The following is a 23,903-nucleotide window of genomic DNA, read 5'->3' on the forward strand; positions in this document are numbered from 1 at the left end:
ATCAAAACAATTCTGCAAAGATTGCAATAAATAATTAATTTTAATGGCCATTATAAATAACAATAAAAAGTATAATTATATGTAACAGCAATGATCTCAAATTAATAGTATTTTTCTCGTGGGAAGAGAGAGGATGTTTGGCTCTGTATGTTTGTAATTTGTCAGTCACCTCGCGAATGCGCATGCGCATTAACTGGACCAGCTTGTAAAATAGCGTTTTTTTGTTTTAGTTTTTTGCGTGATATGAGCTAAAGAAGCAAAATCTAGGATACTATGGTTGTCCAGTTTAACTTTGAAATATTTTCTTTGATTGCAATCTTGACCAAACGTTTTGGAGATTTATTACATGTCGCTTGTATCCATAGAAAATAGCTGCCGGGAGCGTTCCAGAGATCGCCGCCGAGTGGACTGACTTGCCTTGGGAGTACTTTAGTTAACCCTTTCTGGACAATTTAATGAACACAAATGCAAGGTTAATGCTTCAAACCCCAACTTGAAGCTTTTCTGTATTGATGTAAAATGATGTAGTATTTTTTTACTCCATATGTTCTACTTCGAACACGACAGCGACGTGCCCAAAATATCTCTTTTATTGAAAATAATTATTGGAAGAATGACTGATTGAGAGTGTGTTATCTGGAGGTGTATTTATTTTGAAATTTTATTTATATTTGTAATTTTATTCATTTATTTGTTCTTTTTATATTAGTAATTTTATTTATTTATTTTGTAGTTTTATATTTTATACTTTATTCATGTACTTTTTTTATTCAATTATTCACTTGTTTTATATTGTATAAGGCTGTTTCTTTGCGGTATTTATATCCCTATATTTATATATCAAAATAATAACATTTATTAATAATGAAACATGAAGAAGACATTGTCAGCCGTCGACAAGGATGATGCTGAACCAGCCAGATTGTTTTTCCAAATTCCTAAATTAGCCAATCAAATGTTTTATACACGTAAACGCCTAGTTCTTTGGCTAGGTGAATGGAGCTACTGTAGACATTTACCGAGAGATCAAGGAGGCGGGGACACCGTCAAATAAAACACGCCTTCATTTTAGAACATAGCAGGCCGCTTTCGAACTGTCACACTGACGAACTGCCGTATTGTCCAATAGAAATTGAGAGTTTGCGCAAAAGGCCCCGCCCACTGTCAGTTAATCCTCCTGCTGATTGATTCCAGCAGATGTGAGGGTTGCGCTGCTGAGCGAGGAAAAGACGCTACAGCAGGGTGAGTCAAATGTAACTGTTGTTTTGCTTGCGAGTGTGTGTTGTCACTGTAATTAAGTAACCATGCGCTTTAAAAACGTGCAGAGGAACACGACAGTCCATCCGCAAAGTCCGTGATTCATATTACTTGCAGAGCTCCACGTTTTCACGGGTCAAACCCACTGGACAGTCTGTCCTTCCTGTGTTATTTTATTTTACTTAATTTTACTTACAGTCATGCACGTATAGATGTTCCCAAAAACGCTTTACTTGTACTGTTGTTATGGTGACACTGACGGTCTATCTTTGACTTCATGTGTGATCAGAACGCACGTACCCTTTCAGCGCGCACGCACTCACGCGCACCGTGAGACAGTTATAAAAGGAGTCTGTATTATTAAAAAGCCTCACTCTTGTAGACCATTTCACTAACACGGAAGTCGAGAAGAATAGTAGTTCAGAGTGCTTTTATAAACCAAGCAGCCAGTATGTGAAGGTGTGTGTACCGTTATTCTGTAAATGAAGCCAGTCTGGGTTTATGGCCAATAAGAGCCTCTCCTACTGCCCTCCTCTTAATCACTTTTTCGTCTTAAAAAAACATGCCACCGCATGCTGCTCAAGGTATTTCGTAAGTGATGAGTGTGTTGGTGATAGTCTGAATGACTTTCTGGTGTGTTAAATTTTGCTTTGTTGTATAAAGGTCATGCCTAGACTTGAGGTGAAGCCACCACGTCACAATGCATTTGTATACTTCATAACACTTGGTCTGAAATAAATGCACTTGCTCTGCTCATTGTATCGAAGAGGCTTTTAAATATGTGAATTTCATGCATTATAGAGGCAAGAGATAAAATGTGAGATGAAGAGCAATTGAGCAATGTCAGGAATGAGTAAGTCTGAATTTATCTGCATATTTTATATGATGAATTTCTCTGGAGAAGAGGAACTGCATGTAGTGTGTGTGTGTGTGTGTGTGTGTGTGTGTGGTACTGTTCTTCCTCAGCTGCCTGATGGTTATAAACTGATATCGACTGCTCTTGGCACATCACGTTAGGCTACACATGCTTTGACACATACACTCACGCAGATTTGTATGCTGGATATAAGTTACAGATCAGTTTCAATATCAGGTGTCCTGTACAGATGAGGCCGAGACTTTTCTCAACACACTCATCAGCATTTCATAATATAGGCTACACAGTAATTGGCTGTTGCCCAGCTGTGATCTTACAGAAATTATCATACAAATTGCAACTCAAGTAGTTTGTTTGTAAGTGTAAGTATATGCAAAATGTGGAGGTTAAGTCATATTACCATTGTGTTTCTCTGCCTAGCATGCCCCTGGCACGCAGTTTGTCGGTCACCTCCTTGTCCGGTCTTGAAGAATGGGACGAAGAGTTTGATCGGGAGGATGCAGTCCTGTTTGAGATTGCATGGGAAGTTGCCAATAAAGGTATGCATGCGTTCTTTTGTTAAAGTCTTGCATATGGACCGTTTCATCACCAATATCTCCTCATAGACATTGTCAGTAATGCGCTTAAAGATCCATTTAGTTTTAACTATGCTGTTTTACTCTTATGTCATGAGTGTACTAAGAAAAAGGTGAAGTGGTAGTACCATGTTTTTTTGGACATATTCCATTGTTATTGCATGGTATCCTTTCAAGCACCTTGGAATACCATGTAAATATGGTATATCATGGAGTTTGTATGCATTGGTTCCTGCTTTGATAAGATTCTTAAACTGTGTCAAAAGAAGGGTATCTCCTCTCTCATGAAAGATTAAAGGTTTAAGCTCCGGTAACCAGAGCTGGATTGGTAAACAAACCATATTGTACTTTACAGAGTCTGTTGAAATTTCTATACAAAGAGTCGATATACACTCGCTGTGCACTTTATTAGGAACACTATGGTCCTAATAAAGTGCCCGACGTGGTCTTCTGCTGTTGTAGCCCATTTGCCTCTAGGTTTGAAGAGTTGTGCATTCTGAGATGCTATTCTGCTCACTACAATTGTACAAAGTGTTACTATAGCCTTTCTGTAAACTCGAACCAGTCTGGCCATTCTCTGTTGACCTCTCTCATCAACAAGGTGTTTCTATCCGCAGAACTGCCACTCACTGGATGTTTTTTGTTTTTGGTACCATTCTGAGTAAACTCTAGAGACTGTTGTGCTTGAAAATCCCAGGAGATCAGCAGTTACAGAAATACTCAAACCAGCCCATCTGGCACCAACAATCATGCCATGGTCGAAATCACTGAGATCACATTTTTTCCCCATCCTGATGGTTGATGTGAACATTAACTGAAGCTCCTGACCCATATCTGCATGATTTTATGCATTGCACTGCTGCCACACGATTGGCTGATTAGAAAATCTCATGAATATGTAGGTGTAAAGAGGTGTTCCTAATAAAGTGCCCAGTGAGTATATTGGAGGAAAATACTGAGGCAAAGTTTTAATGCAATTTAATCTTCAAACCAATACTGGGATCCATAAGCATATTAACAAACTGTCCTAAACAGTTTTTAATGTTGGAGATTGAGGTTTTGAAAGACCCCTAAGCATTAAACTTTGCTTTATAAAGCCTCACTCACACCACCAGTGACACGCAGCAACAAAGAGACACAATCTCATTAGTTTTTAATAAGAGCAGAGCAACTTCTGGCAGCATGAGCGACCACGACAGCGACCACTGGCAACAAGATGTGGGCGTGGCGAGCAACACGAAAAAGTTGAGAAAAGTTTAACTGTGCAAATGACAACATTCTGGAGTTAAAACAAGAAAATAGACCTTATTCACAGCAGCGGCATCTTTGATTTTTGATGGGAATGACAAACAGGCTGTGAGGGATAGATGTAGTCTCTTCAATTGGTTGTACAGTTGTTTAAAGTGTTTTTTGTTATCCAATCACATCATTCTAAAAAGCACTGAGAATACCTTCGCAAACACATTGCAACACCGTGGCAACAAACCCACAACACCCTTGCGTGTTTTACACAGGCAAGCACCACTTACATTTTCTTTAGAAAATGTACAAATCTCAGGTCTTATTTTTTTTTGTATTAATATGTGTATGTATAGCTCCAAAAGGTCTTTAGGAGTCTCTGCCAAAAGTGAGGATTGATGAGGTCATATCAGAAAGGAGGAACCTGATACTGTTGTTGTTGTCACACCACAAAAACTAGAGGTCGACCGATAGAGGATTTTGCCGATACCAATAACTAAGGTGATGGGAAAGGCAGATAACCGATTAATTGTCCGATAGTTTTTCAGATCGATTTATAGAATGTCAAAAAAAAATTCTTAATCTTTTCTTACTGTGGCGGGCACAGAAAAAGAGTCCAAAATGAATAAAATCCCAGATGCGGTTTATTTTTTTTAACCAGAAAAAATTAAGAATTGATGTATAACTTGGGACTTTTTTGTACAAACAAGCTGAAACACACTCTTACTAAATGATGAAAAAGTATCGGCATAGATTTTGCCGATAACCGATAGTTCCAAAAAGTAACTATCGGCACCGATTAATCGGTAAAACCGATATATCGGTCTAACTCTAATAAAAATCTATATGGCACATGACTCAAGTGCCAAGCATTCACAGATACTGTATCCGTCTACATACCCGGCTACAAGAGTCATGTGACTCCGGTTGGTGTTTGCTGCACTGTGAATGTTATCAACAGCTAGATTAGCAGAAGGTCAAGAAGGGGTCAAAGGGATATTGGGATAGACTATGCTGTAGTTCAGAGGGTTTGGTTGCTTTCACCTTGTTGGACCTATTTGGGATCCATCTGTTAAAGGTTAACTTTAACCTTTCTAACTTCTAAAAACTGGTTTTGTGGCAGTTGGTGGCATTTACACGGTTATCCAGACCAAGGTGCGCCTGACCTGTGAGGAATGGGGGGAGAACTACTTTCTGGTGGGCCCGTATACAGAGTCCAACGTCAGAATGCAAGTGGAGCTGATTGAACCCTGCAACGCAACACTCAGGAGAACCATTGAAAAAATGAACAGCAGCGGGTGCAAGGTGTATACATACATACAAATAAAGTACATATTTGCCAGCTAGCAAGCATAGTGTCTTCCCATAGAAGAGTATGTGTACACAAAGACAACCAGTTTCTTTTTTCTTGGGTCTGCGTGCCCCCTATTCATCCCCACTAATATATGTGCACACACCACAGAGAGTGTTTTAAAACTCTTAGAGACTGTTTTACTCTCAGTGAAACCCTAAACCTTCATTCTGGAAAGTGTGTGTGTGTTTTAAAGGTTAAAGGCTATATCAGTCTCACACTGGTCTATTTCAGATTTTTGAGTGAACTTCTCAGAGGTGGAGAGATGTTGTATGTGTTAGTGTCACCATGTTTGCTAAAGTCAATTTGCCAAAAACTGACATGAACAGAAATCAAATAAAATGCATTTGTAAATCTGAGCTAAAGAAGCACAAATTTTGGGATGTCAGTAGATCATACTAATACTGATTGATCAATAATAATCAATATTAATGGTAATGTTAAAAGATATTAAGTCTTTGGTACACATCTTTGGTTTTGTGTCGATGAAGGGGTACTTCAGCCTTACTGATGGTGCTATAGGGGTACTTACAGCAAAAAAAGATTGGGAAACACAGTTATAAGATATTTCTATAATAAAATTGAACAAATATATCTTTGAGTGGCAATTGTGGCAATTCTATATTCAGCCAAATTTGTTATGAGGATCACAGAAGGACAATATCAGGAAGTGTAGTTTTAGTTATCAGAATACTGTATTATTTTATTAGTGTAATTCATTTAAATCTCTTGCAAAGTGGGTAAGTTTCCAACTTCCTCTCTCTTGCTTTCTCTAGGTATATTTTGGCCGATGGCTGATCGAAGGTTCTCCATATGTGATTCTGATAGATGTGGGCTTCACAGCCTGGTCTCTGGACCGCTGGAAGAGTGAACTGTGGGAGAACTGCAGTATTGGTGTGCCCTGGTTTGATAGAGAGGCGAATGATGCTGTACTCTTTGGCTTCCTTACTGCATGGCTACTGGGAGAGGTGTGTGTGTGATACTATCTATCCATACTGCCTATACTAATACAGGAGAAGGTCATGGAACAGTCATGGAAATGGACTTGTTTGACAGCCTCTGATTACACTTTTCCCCCTTGTAGTTTTTCTTTATATTTTCGTTATTTAGTGTAAATTTAAAACATTATTCTTTGTAACATTACTCTGACATATATTTTAAACTAGCCAACACTGCTGCGATGGGGTTTCAAATACAGTTGCTGAGACATTAAAGTTGTCATATTTCTCTCTTTTGTCTTCCATAATAAATCTTTCTATTTTTTTTTTACCTCTTTCCAAAAGTCATGGAAAATTAACCCACCTATGGTATTGAAAAATGGCACCTCCCTTTGGTATTCGCGGCCATTTTTGATTGGAAGGGTCAAATGTGTAACCCTTTTTTTATGATGATGAAAATGATGCCATTTCTTCTTCACTGAAGTAAGAACAATAAAATAATGCATTTCTTTTGGGATTTTATTATATTTTTTTTCTTCTTTACATGTACATTTCTACATTTTACCATTAATTTGCATATACAAATAGGTGGCCAGATGTCCCATTTTTTTCCTGGGACGGTCCTGTATTTAAGCACTTTTTCCTAGTGTCCCGACTTGTTCTGAAAAAATCGGCTATGCGGCTTTCTCAGTCGTGTGAGTATTCTAATCAAAGGTAGCCAAGGACACGGCTTGTAAAACCAATAAAATCACACCGTGTTATTTGAAGTACATGATTGGATTAAACTATCCAATCACAATCCCCTATCAATAGATGTCCAGTTAGTGAACTGATTGAAGAGTCAGTTTGAAGGAGCACACAGATGAAATTGCAGCTGGGAAAATGTCAAGGAAGCGTGCATGTACATTTAATGAGGATCTTCAGAAAGAGTTTAAATTTCTAAAAAAGGAGTCGCAGACAGAGCCTAGTAAAGTGAGGTGTGAGATTTTGTGGAGCTCGTTTTTCCATCTCCCATGGAGGCTGCACTGACATCATGCAGCATGTTCATACAAAAAAGCATGTGAATGCTGCTTAAAGTAAGTGTGCCACACCAAGTGTTAGCGACTTTTTTGTGAAGCAAAATTCTGAATCTGACAAGGTGCATGCAAGTGAAGGACTTTTTGCTTATCATTCTGTTGTGCACGGCCATAGTTTTCGGTCGGCTGACTGCACTGCGAAATTGATCAAGAAATTGTATGATCTGTAATTTTCTTCTGCCTGCACCAAATCTGAAGCTGTCATATGCCACGTACTCGCTTTTGTGCAGCTGGACTATCAGAAATTGCTGCAGCATGGCAATTTGCACATTCATGACCTGAAAAAAGTCTTGCAGGCCAGGCTGGAGGAATCATTAATACCCTCTGACATTGAAAAGCAGTTGGATGCCCTGGTTGAAGCTGGTGACATGTGAGTGGGTGATTTCTTTTGTGCAGTGAGAAACATTTATTCAGCATCAGTGGATTACCTCCAAAATTGGAGCTTCTCGTTGGAGAACACAGAAAAACTTGAGTGGGCCCTACTGAGAGACATCCCAGAGTGGAAAGACATTCAAAGCAGCCGTGAACACTTCTACTCCAGAATCCCCGCTCTCAGTTTGATTGATGAAACCACGCTCTTTGATGAGTGGGCTTGCACGAAAAACATTTCACTCGTCGCATCACTGAGTGGAACATGAACAAGATGGCCATGTCTAAGAGATGGACAGATGTTTTTCGTGAGCTGGAGAGCAAGACCATCAACTTCAGAGTCTTAGCCAAGGTTGTGGAGTTTGTTTTATACCTGCCTGGGACATCTGCATCTGTGGAGCATGTGTTCTCATTAATGAACGCAGCATGGATAAATTTAGATTCGGTGTAACAGTCATGAAGGCAATGCTTTTTGTACGTCTTAATTTTGGACTGGACTGCTCTGCGTTTTACAATAAACTCTTGAAAGGCAAGTGCACACTGAGAAAAATTGCTACCAGTGAAAAGCACAAGGTGACAACAGTTACAGATGCGGATGCATCCTCTACTTCGTATTGATCTGTGCCTAGGTAAGGGTACATCAGTTTCATTTTTGCTGGGAGGGGGCTGTCCCATTTTCCACAAGCAGGAATCTGGTCACCCTACAGATAAGCACATTTTTGAGACCTAAACTTCAATAAGTTGAAACAGGAAGAAAATATGAGACTGTGACATAAATTGGAGGCAGATTGCTGCCTTCTGGTGAACAAAAAATAAATAACGACTTAAAAACCATGTCATGCCAGAAACAATCAGTAGAAGGCTGTAGCCACCTATTGTGTAGTCTGATGGCTTGTCTAATTTTATATTTTATCACACGATATGCATTTGGATATATATTTAGACATTATCAAACGTCAAATCTTAGCATTTTTAAATTAATTTGAAGTGTCAGTTTTTCCAGTTAATGTCATTACGCTTGCAATCAAACCTGACCATGGTGTTACAAAGAGAAGAAAAAGAAAAAGCCTTTTTCTACCAATAATTTATTTAAAACATATTAATGTAGTAACTAAAAGGAATGCATAATAATGTCAAGAAACAGAAATGAACTGCAAAATTCTGAACATTTAATTAGAGTACAAAACAGAAGAATCATTTTGCAATTTCAAACTTTCTATAGTAAAAATGTATTTTGCAAACGTATGTGTGTGTGTATATGTGTGTATGTCAGATTGCTGTCATCAGCTGGAAAACAACAGATGATTTGTAATGCAAACGATGACCAAAAGATGGCTGTAGAGCTCCACTTATTGATGCCCTGTGTGTGTGTGTGTGTGTGTGTGTGTGGTGCATTGTGACTGATTTATTGTTTTTTTGACAAATGTAGAAAAAAAGCTCTCACTAGCATTTTTGTGTGTAAGTGTGAGTGGGTGTGTGTTTTGCACTGAGGATGTTTTGAGTCTCAACCTGTAATTTCTGTCTTTTTTTTCTGCATTGTGGCTGATTTATTGATTGTATTTGATAGAAAAAAAATTTGCTCTGTTTTTTCCCATTCATTTTCAATGGTTGCTCAGTTTTGACCGCAAAAACCAAAGGTGTCGCTTTTTTTTTATTTTATTTTTTTACGACCAATTAGACTTATTTATTATTTAATATTTATTATTATTATTTTGTATGTTCAGATGGCAAATGGAGGAAAAGTCACCAAGTCTTGAACTGCTCAGATAAAGGAAACCATTTTTATTAAATGAGGACATTTATTTCGGACATTTATTAAATGAGAACATTTATTTCAGTCAAAAATGAACGAATACCATAGGAGGGTTAATAGTGGATTTTCTTTTTGCTGTTGGAGCAAATGAGCACGTAAGATAATATCTGCTGTGGTCTCCCATGTACCTCTATAGAAGTTTACCCCACTATAGTTTACTTCCCATTCCAAACCTGGAAATGTGAAAAGGTCCAAACTGTTTAAGAAGTGTGGGAACCCTGTATTTGTGTTTTTGTTTTTATTTTACTTCAGATACTTTGTGTGTGTGTGTGTGTGTGTGTGTGTGTGTGTGTGTGTTTCAGTATGCAGCTCAATGTGATGACCCCCCTCACATCGTGGCTCATTTTCACGAGTGGCTGGCAGGTTTGGGACTTGTGTTATGCAGACAGCGCCATTTACCCGTAGCAACCATCTTTACCACACACGCCACTCTGCTGGGCCGATACCTGTGTGCCGGAAGTGTCGATTTCTACAACAACCTCGCAGAGGTGTGCAAGTGTCTAAACTGCCAGTTTCTTCAGGGGTATAACATGAAACAGAAACTGTACAAACAAACAGCATAGATATATGCATGGTTCAGTTTAGCAAGACTAATCACAGAGTGCAATGGCATTACATGCCTTGTGGAAAATATGAATGCATTATCTAGTAATGCAGTTGGTGTCCCTGGTGCAATTGGTAAAGTAGTAATGTCAGTTTCTCTTTTGTCTTGTTCTTTCTGTGTGTAGTTTAATGTGGATAAGGAGGCAGGTGACAGGCAGATCTATCACAGATACTGTCTGGAGCGTGCAGCGGCCCGCTGTGCACACGTCTTCACCACTGTTTCTCAGATCACTGCGATCGAGGCTGAACACTTACTAAAGCGGAAACCAGGTGACCCGTAACCTTCTGGTTTTTGTTGTGTACTGTTTCCTAAGTGCTCCTAAAGTTTATAACTGCTGCTGTTTGACTTATTTTTACCCGTTACATGATATCAACTAAATATATGCACCTTACTTGTTCTGTGTCCCTTTACTGGCATTCACACTCTGGTCTTTCTGTGTGCCCATTGTTTCTCTCTTTCAGATATTGTGACTCCAAATGGCCTGAATATTAAGAAGTTTTCAGCCATGCACGAGTTCCAGAACCTCCACGCTCAGAGTAAAGCACGCATCCAGGAGTTTGTCAGAGGCCATTTCTACGGGTCAGAGCTCAAAATCAGGGACTAAAAATGGTTCAAGGGATGAAAACGAAAACCAAAAACGAACAAAATGTTTTGCAGGATGTAAGCGAAAACAGGAACAAAGTCCCTTCCAATTGTTGTGCAGTGAAAACGTTTTTAAATGTTGGTAGCTGGTTAATAACTGGTTAATTTCATTCTGATAATTTTTTCATGAAACCAAAGACTAAATGGTTTACCACATTGCAGTTGCTGGGTTTTGACCGAGAAGCAGATCTGTAATTAAAATAAATAATTCAAATGAAATAAAATGATTAAACAATTATTAAATAATTAAAAAAAATAATTTGGCCCGCATAAGATAAAGTTTGGTCCAAATGTGATCACACAGTGTGTGCAGGAGAGAGAGATTTAGGCTGTTAATTGATTTTAAATGGCCAGATGTATATTAAAAATATTTTTGGGTATATATTTAAGATATATTTAAGAATACACTTATTAAAAAGTTATTTTATATAGACTACTGTATACTAAGCGTAATATGATTTCTATCCTGATAATTCCCTCACATGGGAAAAATAAAACTAAAATGCTTATTTTGGGTGAGGCAATTTTGAGCTTGTTTTTTCAGACCAGGTCCGTTGTTTCTCTTGTGAGATCTGGCAACACTGCAACTGGTATATCACCCACACTTAGTACAGAGTACTGTCATTTTAAAAAGAAAGTTTTTTTTTTTTTTATTTAGCTCTAAGCGGTTACCAATTGGAAAAGAATCTGCAGAACACTGGAACGAAAAATTCAGTTTCTGCTCAGAACGAACTGAAATGAAAAATATTTTGATTTTAGTCCCTGCTCAAAATACACACAATCACATTCACATGTTCATGTACAGAATGCTTTCTCATACATGTGTGTTGTTTTTTTGTGTTCACTGCAGGAATTTAGATTTTAACCTTGACAAGACAGTGTTTCTCTTCATTGCTGGACGCTATGAATTCTCAAATAAAGGAGCTGATATCTTTCTTGAAGCATTGGCCAGACTTAATTACCTACTGAGGGTTAGTTTTTTGCACGTGGCAGTGTATGTGTGGATTTGTATTTGGTGATTCACGATCAGGGTCCAAAATTTGCACCAAGGGTATAGCCAGGAAATTACTTTTGGGTGGGCCTCAATAAAAATGGATGGGCCAAGTTTTTGGCAAAATGTTTGTTTTACCAAATTTTACTTGACAACAGAGAATCGGTGCATTCAAACAGTTCTTTCACACTTTCAGAAATCAGAATTTGTGCATTTTTAAACTATTTTCTAAATATAAATTTGAAGTCAAAGAATAATCTGCAATATTCTGGCCCACCCTTGGCTACGCCACTGATTAGCACCAAATGCGAGTAAAAATTGGCTTTGGTGAGTAAATAAACGGCCAATTGACCGATAACTTTGTTTTTAGGAAATGAGAAATACTGCATGCAAAACCTCTTAAGAATTAAATTTGTTATAGGGACAACAATTTTAATAAAAATGGCAAAATACACTTTCATGTCTAGAAAAAAAATGTCTTTTCTCAATCCACCCGCCGCTGGCCGGATTTGGCAAAACATTAATTTTGGACCCTGCCCGCAATACAACCACTGAGGAATAATTTTAGAAAGATACGTCTCTTTTATAATTTGTTTTTTAATTTGACCTGAATTTGAAATACTATGCTTGTATGCCCAGGTGAATCACAGTGAGGTGACGGTAATAGCATTCTTCATAATGCCTGCTCGTACCAACAACTTCAATGTGGAGACCCTGAAGGGTCAAGCAGTACGGAAACAGCTCTGGTAACCATGACAAATGCACTGTGAGGACTGATAACCTGAATGACACTGTGTAGCTCACTCTACTGATTTAAAAACACCTCGGTTCACCTAGAACACCACCCCACAGCTGCTGTTTTCTGTTGTCATTCTGTTTCTACTGTTTGATGGAAGATGGTGATGAAAAAATACTTATTTTTATGTAGAATAATGTAGAAATAGACTACATAGAATTAAATAAATACATTTATAATAATTAATAAGCATTTTGTTGTTGTTACACATGTTAAGTAGAAGGGCTTGACTGAAGTATAATATTCTACCAAAAGCTTTAGGAAAACAGGACTGTTCTTATAGTGAATGCAATCCATGGTTATATTGCGTCTTTGTTTTACTGTTGTCAGGGACACTGCACAGACTGTGAAGGAGCATTTTGGGAAGAAACTCTATGAATCACTTTTAGTGTGAGTTATTTTTTGGTGTTTGACCTTATGTAGAAATATGAGACATGAGATCGTGGACCAGAAGAACAAGTGGTAGTTTTCTCTATTACTGTCTCTTTCTCAGAGGGCAGCTGCCTGATGTGTCTAAGATGTTAGATAAAGAGGACTTAACCATGATGAAGCGTGCCATCTTCGCCACCCAGCGGCAGTGCCAGCCTCCTATCTGCACTCACAACATGCTGGAGGACAACACCGATCCCATCCTCACCTGTATCCGCCGCATTGGCCTCTTTAACAGCTCACAGGACAGAGTCAAGGTACAAACGTACACATACAAATACATTCACTATATTAAAATGGCATCTATCAAACTAAAACTATATATTTTGTTAGGTGATCTTCCATCCAGAGTTCCTCTCCTCCACTTCTCCTCTCCTGCCAATGGACTATGAAGAGTTTGTAAGAGGCTGCCACCTCGGAGTATTTCCATCTTACTATGAGCCATGGGGATACACACCAGGTAAAACTACTTTCGTACTGTAAACACACTTCAGTATGAATACACAAAGTAAATATTGATTATTAACTGCCACTCATCACTATGCACACATGTCTCTCTCTCAGCTGAGTGTACAGTGATGGGTATTCCATCGATTTCCACTAATCTGTCTGGGTTTGGCTGTTTCATGGAGGAACACATTGCCGACCCATCTGCTTATGGTGAGAGCCGTGTATACAGTGAAGATGTCTGAAAATTTCAAATGGCTATTCTCTTGTTCTTGTGTAAATGTTTGACTTCAGTTGTAATGCAATATTTTTTTCTCTCTTTTAGGCATCTATATTCTGGATCGGCGGTATCGTGGGGTGGATGAGTCCTGTAATCAGCTGACGTCTTTCCTGTTTCAGTTCTGTCAGCAGAGTCGCAGGCAGAGAATCATCCAGAGGAACCGAACCGAGCGCCTCAGTGACCTGCTGGACTGGAGATATCTGGGCAGGGTGAGACTAGGGATGTGCACGAGTAATCGATTAATCGAGTACTCATTCAGCTTTAAAGGGTTAGTTCACCCAAAAATGAAAATCCTCTCATGATTTACTTACCTTTAAACCATCCCAGATTTGTATGACTTTCCTTTTTCAGCAGAACCGAAGTGAAGATATTTATAAGCACATTTCAGCTCTTTTTGTCCATACAATGGAAGTATACAGGTGCCATCAGTCTGCTGGCTATTTGATGGTCCAAAAGGCATATTTTGGCAGCATAAAAGTAATCCACATGACTCCAGTCGATCAATTAATGTCTTCTGAAGCAAATCGATAGGTTTGTGTAAAAAATACATTGAAAATTAAAACATTATTTACTTCCTGCCAGCAGCCAACTCATCAGTGACATAAGCGCAAGTCGGAAGCGTGCACTTTGTATACAACAGAGGAACGAATGTTATGCAAGAGTTAGGTCATTTATAACATCAATACAGTGCTGGCCAGAAGCAACGATTTAAAGTTAAAAACGTTTGAATTATCGATTTGTTTTCTTCACCAACCTATCGATTTGCTTCAGAAGACATTAAATGATCGACTGGAGTCATGTGGATTACTTTTATGCTGCCTAAATACGCGTTTTGGACTGAAGAAGGAAAGTCATACATCATGAGAGGATTTTCATTTTTGGGTGAACGAATTATTTAAATATGCATAAGTAATCGGTTATTCTAGTACTTGTTCAGCTTTTAAATATTCAACTAATAGTAAAAACACTACTCGAATATTGCAGACTGATTTTCCTTTGTGCCTTTGCCTGCTGTGGGCAGGGTTTGGAGGGTTACTTTTGAAATTTATTCCATTACAGATTACAGAATACATGCTGTAAAATGTCATTTGTAACGTATTTCATTAGATTACTCAAGGTCAGTAACATATTCTAAATACTTTGGATTACTTCTTCAGCACTGGTAGATTTTTTTCACTTGTTTTGACTATAAAAACTCTGCCAGTACAGTAAGACAAAATACACGTTAAAAATACATTCTCTGAAAAACCTAAATATCTTATTCAGTGTTGTTTCTAAAACAAGATAAATCAAATTGATCTTGTTTTAAGGATTTTTAGATATTTTTACAGGAAAACCATACACAAATTATCATCAAGAATATGATTTTTGCCCTAATATTAAAGGTCTTACTACTAGAAAAAAAGAAATTATGATCCAACATGAATTTTCTTGATAAAAAAATATGATCGTGCCTGGTAATGTGCATGTAAAATGGCTAGAAATAGCATTTTAGCTTACCGTAAAGCTGACAATTTACAGAAGGTTTATTTCCATTTCTTCTGCTCCAAATTTACTTCAAACTTACTTCTCTGTCTGCACGTATGAATGTGACACTTCATAAGAAAGTGTTTCACCGCTGTTCAAATGCACTTTGGATCGCATCATTTATATGTATAAATGTTTTCCATCTGAAAGGACTAAATATTAAATGAAAAAAATGACAATAACATACAAAGTAATCTCCTCAGTAATTAAAATACTTTTTGAATGTAACTGTATTCTAATTACCAATGATTTAAACTGTAACTGTAGTGGAATACAGTTACTTATATTTTGTATTTTAAATACGTAATCCCGTTACATGTATTCCGTTACACCCCAGCCCTGGCCATGGGCAACATTGAAACTGCTTCTCTCACCTAAATCTTGCCGAAAGTTCTCCCAAAAAGAAATTCTGTCATTATTTAACTTGATTATACCGCTTCTTGGAATGTATGTTTCTACAGTATGTGTGAGTACAAATTTTATATAAAGGTGCATCTCAATAAATTAGAATGTTGTGGAAAAGTTCATTTATTTCAGTAATTCAACTCAAATTGTGAAACTCGTGTATTAAATAAATTCAGTGCACACAGACTGAAGTAGTTTAAGTCTTTGGTTCTTTTAATTGTGATGATTTTGGCTCACATTTAACAAAAACCCACCAATTCACTGTCTCAAAAAATTAGAATATGGTGACATGCCAATCAGCTAATCAACTCAAAACACCTGCAAAGGTTTCCTGAGCCTTCAAAATGGTCTCTCAGTTTGGTTCACTAGGCTACACAATCATGGGGAAGACTGCTGATCTGACAGTTGTCCAGAAGACAATCATTGACACCCTTCACAAGGAGGGTAAGCCACAAACATTCATTGCCAAAGAAGCTGGCTGTTCACAGAGTGCTGTATCCAAGCATGTTAACAGAAAGTTGAGTGGAAGCAAAAAGTGTGGAAGAAAAAGATGCACAACCAACCAAGAGAACTTCCGCCTTATGATTGTCAAGCAAAATTGATTCAAGAATTTGGGTGAACTTCACAAGAATGGACTGAGGCTGGTGTCAAGGCATCAAGAGCCACCACACACAGACATGTCAAGGAATTTGGCTACAGTTGTCGTATTCCTCTTGTTAAGCCACTCCTGAACCACAGACAACGTCAGAGGCGTCTTACCTGGGCTAAGGAGAAGAAGAACTGGACTGTTGCCCAGTGTTCCAAAGTCCTCTTTTCAGATGAGAGCAAGTTTTGTATTTCATTTGGAAACCAAGGTCCTAGAGTCTGGAGGAAGGGTGGAGAAGCTCATAGCCCAAGTTGCTTGAAGTCCAGTGTTAAGTTTCCACAGTCTGTGATGATCTGGGGTGCAATGTCATCTGCTGGTGTTGGTCCATTGTGTTTTTTGAAAACCAAAGTCACTGCACCCGTTTACCAAGAAATTTTGGAGCACTTCAGGCTTCCTTCTGCTGACCAGCTTTTTAAAGATGCTGATTTCATTTTCCAGCAGGATTTGGCACCTGCCCACACTGCCAAAAGCACCAAAAGTTGGTTAAATGAGCATGGTGTTGGTGTGCTTGACTGGCCAGCAAACTCACCAGACCTGAACCCCATAGAGAATCTATGGGGTATTGTCAAGAGGAAAATGAGAAACAAGAGACCAAAAAATGCAGATGAGCTGAAGGCCACTGTCAAAGAAACCTGGGCTTCCATACCACCTCGGCAGTGCCACAAACTGATCACCTCCATGCCACGCCGAATTAAGGCAGTAATTAAAGCAAAAGGAGCCCCCACCAAGTATTGAGTACATATACAGTAAATGAACATACTTTCCAGAAGGCCAACAATTCACTAAAAATGTTTTTTTTATTGGTCTTATGATGTATTCTAATTTTTTGAGATAGTGAATTGGTGGGTTTTTGTTAAATGTGAGCCAAAATCATCACAATTAAAAGAACCAAAGACTTAAACTACTTCAGTCTGTGTGCATTGAATCTATTTAATACACGAGTTTCACAATTTGAGTTGAATTACTGAAATAAATTAACTTTTTCACGACATTCTAATTTATTGAGATGCACCTGTGTGTGTGTGTGTGTGTATATATATATATATATTTGTGCTCATTTGTTCATGAGAAAAATAGGTTAAAAAGTTGGAAGGTTTAAGTTCTAAATTTCAAGTAATCGATTACTCGTTTTGTTATGTGTAAGAGTACTCGATTACAAAATTACTCAATGCCCATTGCTAGATGAGACACCTCGCTCACACACACACACACACTCAGAATTGCTTCGATCACCTCTTAATGACCTTTTTGCTAAATCACTTGCATAAACACGTATTGTACCAACAACTTGTCTGGTTACAATGACAACTATACTGTGAGTACACTGTCCAGTAAGGTCAGACCATCCAGAACAGTCCATCATCCAAATTTAAAACACAACTGTCCAATTAACTTCCTCTATACATCAATGCAACATGTTAATATGCATGAATAGAAGTCTAATCATCCTCCCGTTTTTTTTCCTTAGTATTACATATCTGCCCGGCATATGGCCTTAGCGAAAGCTTTTCCGGACACCTACATTTATGAACCTCAAGAGCCAACTTCGGTAAGTCCAAACAACAAAGAGATTGTGTTCATTATTTTTATTTTAATAAATAAAACTATATTTAATAATGTAGTGATCTGGAGAGCTCTGATAACACTGTTGAATGCTAAATATTCGGACATTTAATAATTTAATCTTGAATTTTCACAATTCAGAATACAGGCTTCCGATACCCGCGACCTGCCTCAGTGCCCCCATCCCCCGCCCACTCGCTTCACTCCTCGCCCCATCACAGTGAGGCTGAGGATGAAGATGAACGGTACGATGAAGAACTGGAGGCAGAGAAAGATCGGATCAACATCCGCTAACCATTCAACATGCAAAACCGTAACAAAAAACAGACCTTCTGATCTGCCTGAGAAAAACTAAAATAAACCCCTTACATCAGACATGCATACGTAGACACACTGCAGCTTATACTGTGAGGCACTTATATCTGTTGATGCACTCAGACATGTGTAACGACACTCCCCTAAAAGTGAACATAATATCTGCACACATAATGTCTGCACGTTGGTTTTGCAGTTATTGCTTGTGAAGATAAATAAATGAGATATTTATGTATGTGGTTAGCCATATGTGATTTCAAGCCTTTCTGTTTCAAGTTTTCTATGTGGTCTTTCACACATGACATAATACAGAAATAACAGAGTAAAGAAAAAATGGTAGCCAAAGTTATTAATAGTGAATTCAATGAGACAATAAGTCAAATAGAAAGAGCCACTGTGAAATATTATACAAATTAAAAACTTTTGACACATAGATTTCTCCTAATTACAAATTAAATGAGCTGAGAAGTGAAAGCATTACAAATAATATTTTTAAACAGAACTTCATTGTGAATGTGAACTTTATTGCATTCCTGAAATTACCTCAGTCCCTTGTATCCACACGGAAGTTATATTTCTTACAGAGTTTTACACCCTGCCAGATTTCCCTTTCCAGTATTATGTACTGAAACATGCATAGTTACTGTACAGTCATTTTCATTGCATAAAAGAAAGGTTTGAGTGTCATAATGTAGCAAAAGCTAGCCAGCTAAACTAATACACTGGAGCATCATTGGTACTGTAGCACAAATACACACCAGCTCACTGTTTGAGTTTGTCATGTCTGTTACGGCTGTAGAACTGAGACTGAAGTCTGTATCATTATTAAAATAACACTGCAGTTGTTTTTATTCTAAATATGTTTTATTCTTCATGTGCTAATATTATTCTGTGTGTTTGTGTAGCTACACTTTCTGCAGTAGTCCATTGTCATCAGCACAAATACACCCTCCCTCCATGACCCTTGCAGACTGAACAAAAAAAAGACAGACAATTAGATAAGACAGAGAAACAACCAGAACAAGTTTCTAAAATACAATTTTGGAAAAGGTTTTCATTCACTTTTACATTTTAGTAGGTCAAAAATCAAAGAGAGTAGTTCCAAAAAGGATGACAGGATAATGGGTTCTCCAAAATGTTTTTTCTGTATATATTTCTGGATTTCTCTCTCCATAAAATACAAGGTTTGGCTTATGTTGTGTATACTGTTTTTTTTTTTTTTTTTTTTGCTTCCTACTCTATCAGTGTATTGATCTACTGCATAATCTTTACACATACCCAGTAAACTGCTCCAGAAGGAATTGTATGTAACATTTCCTCTAACAACTCCCAGTTTGGCTGGGTTCTGGCGCAATGTTTTGACTGAGAACCCATCAGGACGAGTTACCTCAACCTCCACAATATGATAGTCTGCCAGTCTGGAAAGACAAGGGGAGTTGAGAATTAGCAAAGAGAATAAGAGAGAATGGAAAAAATTTTCAGGATCTTATTGCTGTGTTATTCTCTCTTAAAGGGTTAGTTCATCCAAAATGAAAATTATCTAATTTACTCACCCTCATGCCATCCCAGATGTGTATGACTTTCTTTGTTCTGCAGAACACAAAGATTTTAGAAGAATATCTCAAATCTGTAGATCCATACAATGCAAGTGAATGGTGACCAAAACTTTGAAACCACAAAAAGCCCATAAAGGCAGCATAAAAGACTCCATGTCTTCAGAAGCGATCTAATCGGTTTTGGGTGAGAACAGACCAAAATCTAGCTCTTTTTTTGCTGTACATCTTGACATCAGCAGTCTCTTTGGCGATTTACACTTCCTTGTCATGCACAAGGAAGAGTAATCGAGCTTGAAATCATGACCATGCCTAGAGATTGCAATGGCAAGATATACAGTGTAAAAGGAGTTCAATTTTGGTCTGTTCTCACCCAAAATCCGATTGGTTTGCTTGAGAAGACTGAAAATTACTTTTGAAAATTTATTTTATGCTGCCTTTATGTGCTTTTGGATCTTCAAAATTTTGGTCACCATTCACTTGCATTGTATGGACCTACAGAGTTGAGATATTCTTCTAAAAATCTTTGTGTTCAGCAGAAGAAAGAAAGTTATACACATCTGGGATGGTACGTGGGTATGTAAATGATGAGAGAATTTTCATTTTTGGGTTAACTATCCCTTTAAGAATGTCCTGAATATGTGGATTGGTCTATTAATTGTCCATTGCAAAGATCATTTCTCAATCATGTTCCAAATGCCAGAAATATAAGAATTCATGCTGAAACATGTTTAATTGTGGGAAAGGAAGCCCACCCAAACAAACAGTTGTGAAAGTTGTAGAAACAGTTTATAGTTGTTAGTGACTCACGCTGTGTCTGAAACAATTTCTCCGGTGACACCACAGAAACCCAGTGTTGCAGCAGCTATGGCCGCAGCTGCCATGGTGTTCACGTTGTTTGGAGCAGTGGGGCAGAGTTCTGCCACTGAGCTGTGGTACAAGACCCATCTCCCCTCTCCCTCTGTCCAGTCAGGGAGCAGACCTCCAGTCAGCCGGAAGCAAGAGGGATGCTTAGACATTCAAATGGAAAGAGCCTGTGAAAGGGTCATAAAAAATGTTTACCCAAAGACTGTCCGTCTGCAGTATTTTACTGTTTTCTAATGGTAGGGCCAGAGAAGTTTGTTGCTTTAAAGCAAAACTATAGGAAACATTTTTCTAATAAAGGTCTACTGTCAATGTTTTCATGGACAATCATGGTTTGAATTTTCTTTTATTTAAACAACTGCAACAGAACTTTCTCACCCGCAAATTTCCATTGTCATTCATTCGTTGAATATCTTGGCCTCCCCATAGTGCACCACTGGCGACGTAAAGTGTTTTGCCATGCTCCTTTGCAGCAGTGCGGAGTGTCTGCTCAAGCTCGGGGTCAGATAGGGCAGAAGGGCTGCCAACCTGAGGGAGGGGCATAAATGACCATTACTTTATGTACAAATTGACAAAAACATGCAAAGCAGCTAGGATTATTGTAGCAAAGAGGATTGCACATACACTATGTATACTGTGTATGGTGTGATAATATAGAGGAAAACAGTAAAGTTACCAGGAAGTGAGCATGTGACAGAAATCTGATTCCAAACTCTTTAACTATCTGTGGATGACACACCTCCACGATTACATCAGTGTCCCTAAAACACATCGAACACACACATAAAACTCAGTGTCCATTCAAGTCTTTCATTCTCCCTCATACTGTACATTCAAACAAATATGCAACGTACATACACAGATGCACACAAACAAAAACGGCAGAATATACCTGTGTGTGAAGTCTGAGAGGTTACTTAGAATGAGCTCTTTGGGCACCGAATCTTTCAGTTTGTCCGAATTTCGATTCCAAACAAATGCCAACTGCAGCCCCACCTCGGGTCCCTCTTTTTGGATCCTCTCGACAAGAAACTGACCTGAAGGAGGAAGGAAAGCTGAAATACCAGCTCCATGCTTACATAAGGACTTAAACAGGACATAAGTTGAACAGAAGTGTGATTACAGCTCTTATTATTCGATAACCATCCAGTCTTTGTGAAGAGAGCCTGCAGATGTTATAAATATAATAGTAGTGACTTAAAAATTTTTGCTTTCTAGGGGGCCTGGGTGGCTCAGCGAGTATTAACGCTGACTACCACCCCTGAAGTCACGAGTTCGAATCCAGGGTGTGCTGAGTGACTCAAGCCAGGTCTCCTAAGCAAACAAATTGGCCCAGTTACTGGGGAGGGTAGAGTCACATGGGGTAAGCTCCTTGTGGTCTCGATTAGGGGTTCTCGCTCTCAGTAGGGTGTGTGGTAAGTTGTGCATGGATCGCGGAGAGTAGCCTGAGCCTCCACGTGCTGAGCCTCCACGTGCTGAGTCTCCACGGTGTTATGCACAACGAGCCACATGATAAGATGCGCAGATTGACGGTCTTAGAAGCAGAGGCAACTGAGACTTGTCCTCTGCCACCCAGATTGAGGTGAGTAACTGCGCCACCACGATGACCTACTAAGTAGTGGGATAAAAGGGGATAAAAAAAATAATAAAAAAATATGGTACATTCTTGTAATGTCCCATGAATGGTCTAGCAGCTTTTAGTATATTAAAATATAGGTAGAGGCTATCTGCATTAAGTGCAAATAGTGATAGATGAAGTGTAAAAAGCAACATAAAAAGCAAAATCTTCTTTGCACTAAGTTCAACTAGCGTTAGATACTATTAGCTCTCTAGTGCAAATAGTGGCAGATGCTCTTACACCCCTTTTTAAATACTAACTTACAGTATAGTGGGATCACTGCAGCATTTTTATTGTGTTTATTTGGAGTCCCACAGACACCCTACACCAACCCCTAACCCTACCTTACAAAAATGAACCATGGTTTTACTACAGTAACCATAGTATCACCATGGTATTTTTCTAGTAAAATCATAGTAACCACAAAATTAAACATGGTTACTATTAACTACTATTAACAACATGTTACTGTAGTAACACCATGGTTAGTACATCAGAACTATGTAGATTCCACCAAAACACATGGTTACTACAATATAACTACAGTAATACCATGGTTAATTTTATGTGGATCAAATCCTTCTCTCAACGCCCCGACCTTCACTGTGACCAAATCACTGCAAGAAATCTCTATAAGTAGTATTATGGGAAATATTAAGAGTAGAGACATGTGAAAAGTAAGTCAAGGAGTGAAATTAAAACCCGGATCTCCAGCATCACAACACACTCATACCGTTGTTACACCCAGAGCTACTACAGCTGCACATAGATGGGCGCAGTTTGTTGTGTGTTTCCACCAGACTATTGGACGCAAATAGCCACATAGTTATCCAATCTCTTAATCCATTAAATGTCTAACCCATTAACTAGTTTAATGTCTCTGCCCCATTCATTCGATCAGCAGTTGACCCCAAATAAATCTGTCATGGCTGTCTTGAGTTTGGTCTGAGCAGTGGTGGGCGGAGATAGTGTAAATAGCCTCTGCCAACAAGATAGGCTATTTGCACTTAGTGTAAATAGACACTCCATAATATATATATATATATATATATATATATATATATATATATATATATATATATATATATATATATATATATGTCTTGCTTTGCAGGGCCCCTGGTGGCTCTGGGGCCCTAAGTGGCCGCTTATAGCTAGAAACGGCCGTGACTTACCTAAATGTCCATATCCCACAATTCCAATCTTCAAGGCTGATGATCTGTCAGCCATATCTGCAAAGTAAGAAAATGGATTTCATCAAATGAACCATAACAGAACAATAGAACCATTTCTAGAATGCATATTCTGTTATAGTTCAGGTACACTGCGGATAATCCACACCTACGCAACAACCTAAACAAACAAATCTATTGTTTTGTTATAAATAGCACCAGGCTGATTATTTGAGACCTTGGTTTGCTAAATCATTACGACGTTATTAGTTTTTTACAAGGGCAAACAAGATACCATGAAATACCAAAATGCAGGCCTCAACTTTGCATTCAAATCATACATAACAACAGAATGTGCTGTATTACATTTCTCTCAAACAGATCCTTTTAATATAATAAGTGTGACTCCTCCTCTTTCCTATTCTCTCCACCTCTATTTCAATGTCAATCAGATATACCCCTTTATCTCCAGTGCATCTCACCAATTCCTCACAGTCTTCACTTACCTGCCAATTACTCACCTTTTCTCTATTTCTTACTCTCTTTGTCTTCTCAA

At 38.3% G+C, this 23,903-nt stretch overlaps 2 protein-coding genes across 2 annotated transcripts; one reads left to right on the forward strand and one right to left on the reverse strand.

Moving 5' to 3' along the window:
• Window positions 1–1,173: 1,173 nt before the first annotated feature.
• On the forward strand, window positions 1,174–18,998 carry LOC127451773 (glycogen [starch] synthase, muscle-like). Its single transcript, XM_051716708.1, has 16 exons — window positions 1,174–1,242; window positions 2,555–2,673; window positions 5,072–5,253; window positions 6,076–6,267; window positions 9,798–9,983; window positions 10,224–10,368; window positions 10,561–10,678; window positions 11,592–11,712; window positions 12,372–12,478; window positions 12,859–12,918; window positions 13,022–13,214; window positions 13,291–13,417; window positions 13,522–13,617; window positions 13,730–13,893; window positions 17,731–17,811; window positions 17,967–18,998. Exons 2-16 carry the CDS (start codon window positions 2,556–2,558, stop codon window positions 18,117–18,119), a joined length of 2,043 nt encoding a protein of 680 aa, XP_051572668.1. The 5' UTR covers window positions 1,174–1,242; window position 2,555; the 3' UTR covers window positions 18,120–18,998.
• Window positions 18,995–23,903, reverse strand: LOC127451774 (aspartate dehydrogenase domain-containing protein-like). Its single transcript, XM_051716709.1, has 8 exons — window positions 23,643–23,903; window positions 23,351–23,407; window positions 21,450–21,594; window positions 21,234–21,318; window positions 20,936–21,085; window positions 20,504–20,703; window positions 19,419–19,558; window positions 18,995–19,111 (listed from the first exon to the last, which is right to left on the reverse strand). The coding sequence occupies exons 2-8, from the start codon at window positions 23,403–23,405 to the stop codon at window positions 19,074–19,076; spliced, it is 813 nt and encodes a 270-aa protein (XP_051572669.1). The 5' UTR covers window positions 23,406–23,407; window positions 23,643–23,903; the 3' UTR covers window positions 18,995–19,073.

This window comes from Myxocyprinus asiaticus, chromosome 14 (genome assembly GCF_019703515.2).
Source record: "Myxocyprinus asiaticus isolate MX2 ecotype Aquarium Trade chromosome 14, UBuf_Myxa_2, whole genome shotgun sequence".
NCBI classification, from domain to species: Eukaryota; Metazoa; Chordata; class Actinopteri; order Cypriniformes; family Catostomidae; genus Myxocyprinus; species Myxocyprinus asiaticus.

Bases quoted from the DNA above. Each gene is read 5' to 3' on its own strand.
- LOC127451773 (XM_051716708.1), top strand. From the start codon at position 2,556: ATGCCCCTGGCACGCAGTTTGTCGGTCACCTCCTTGTCCGGTCTTGAA. The intron at 10,369-10,560 runs GTGACCCGTAAC...TCTCTCTTTCAG, and splicing joins CTTACTAAAGCGGAAACCAG to ATATTGTGACTCCAAATGGC. The intron at 13,618-13,729 runs GTGAGAGCCGTG...TCTCTCTTTTAG, and splicing joins TGCCGACCCATCTGCTTATG to GCATCTATATTCTGGATCGG.
- LOC127451774 (XM_051716709.1), bottom strand. From the start codon at position 23,405: ATGGCTGACAGATCATCAGCCTTGAAGATTGGAATTGTGGGATATGGA. The intron at 21,086-21,233 runs GTAACTTTACTG...CCCCTCCCTCAG, and splicing joins TGTCACATGCTCACTTCCTG to GTTGGCAGCCCTTCTGCCCT. The intron at 19,112-19,418 runs GTATGTGTAAAG...TTTTTTGTTCAG, and splicing joins CTTCTGGAGCAGTTTACTGG to TCTGCAAGGGTCATGGAGGG.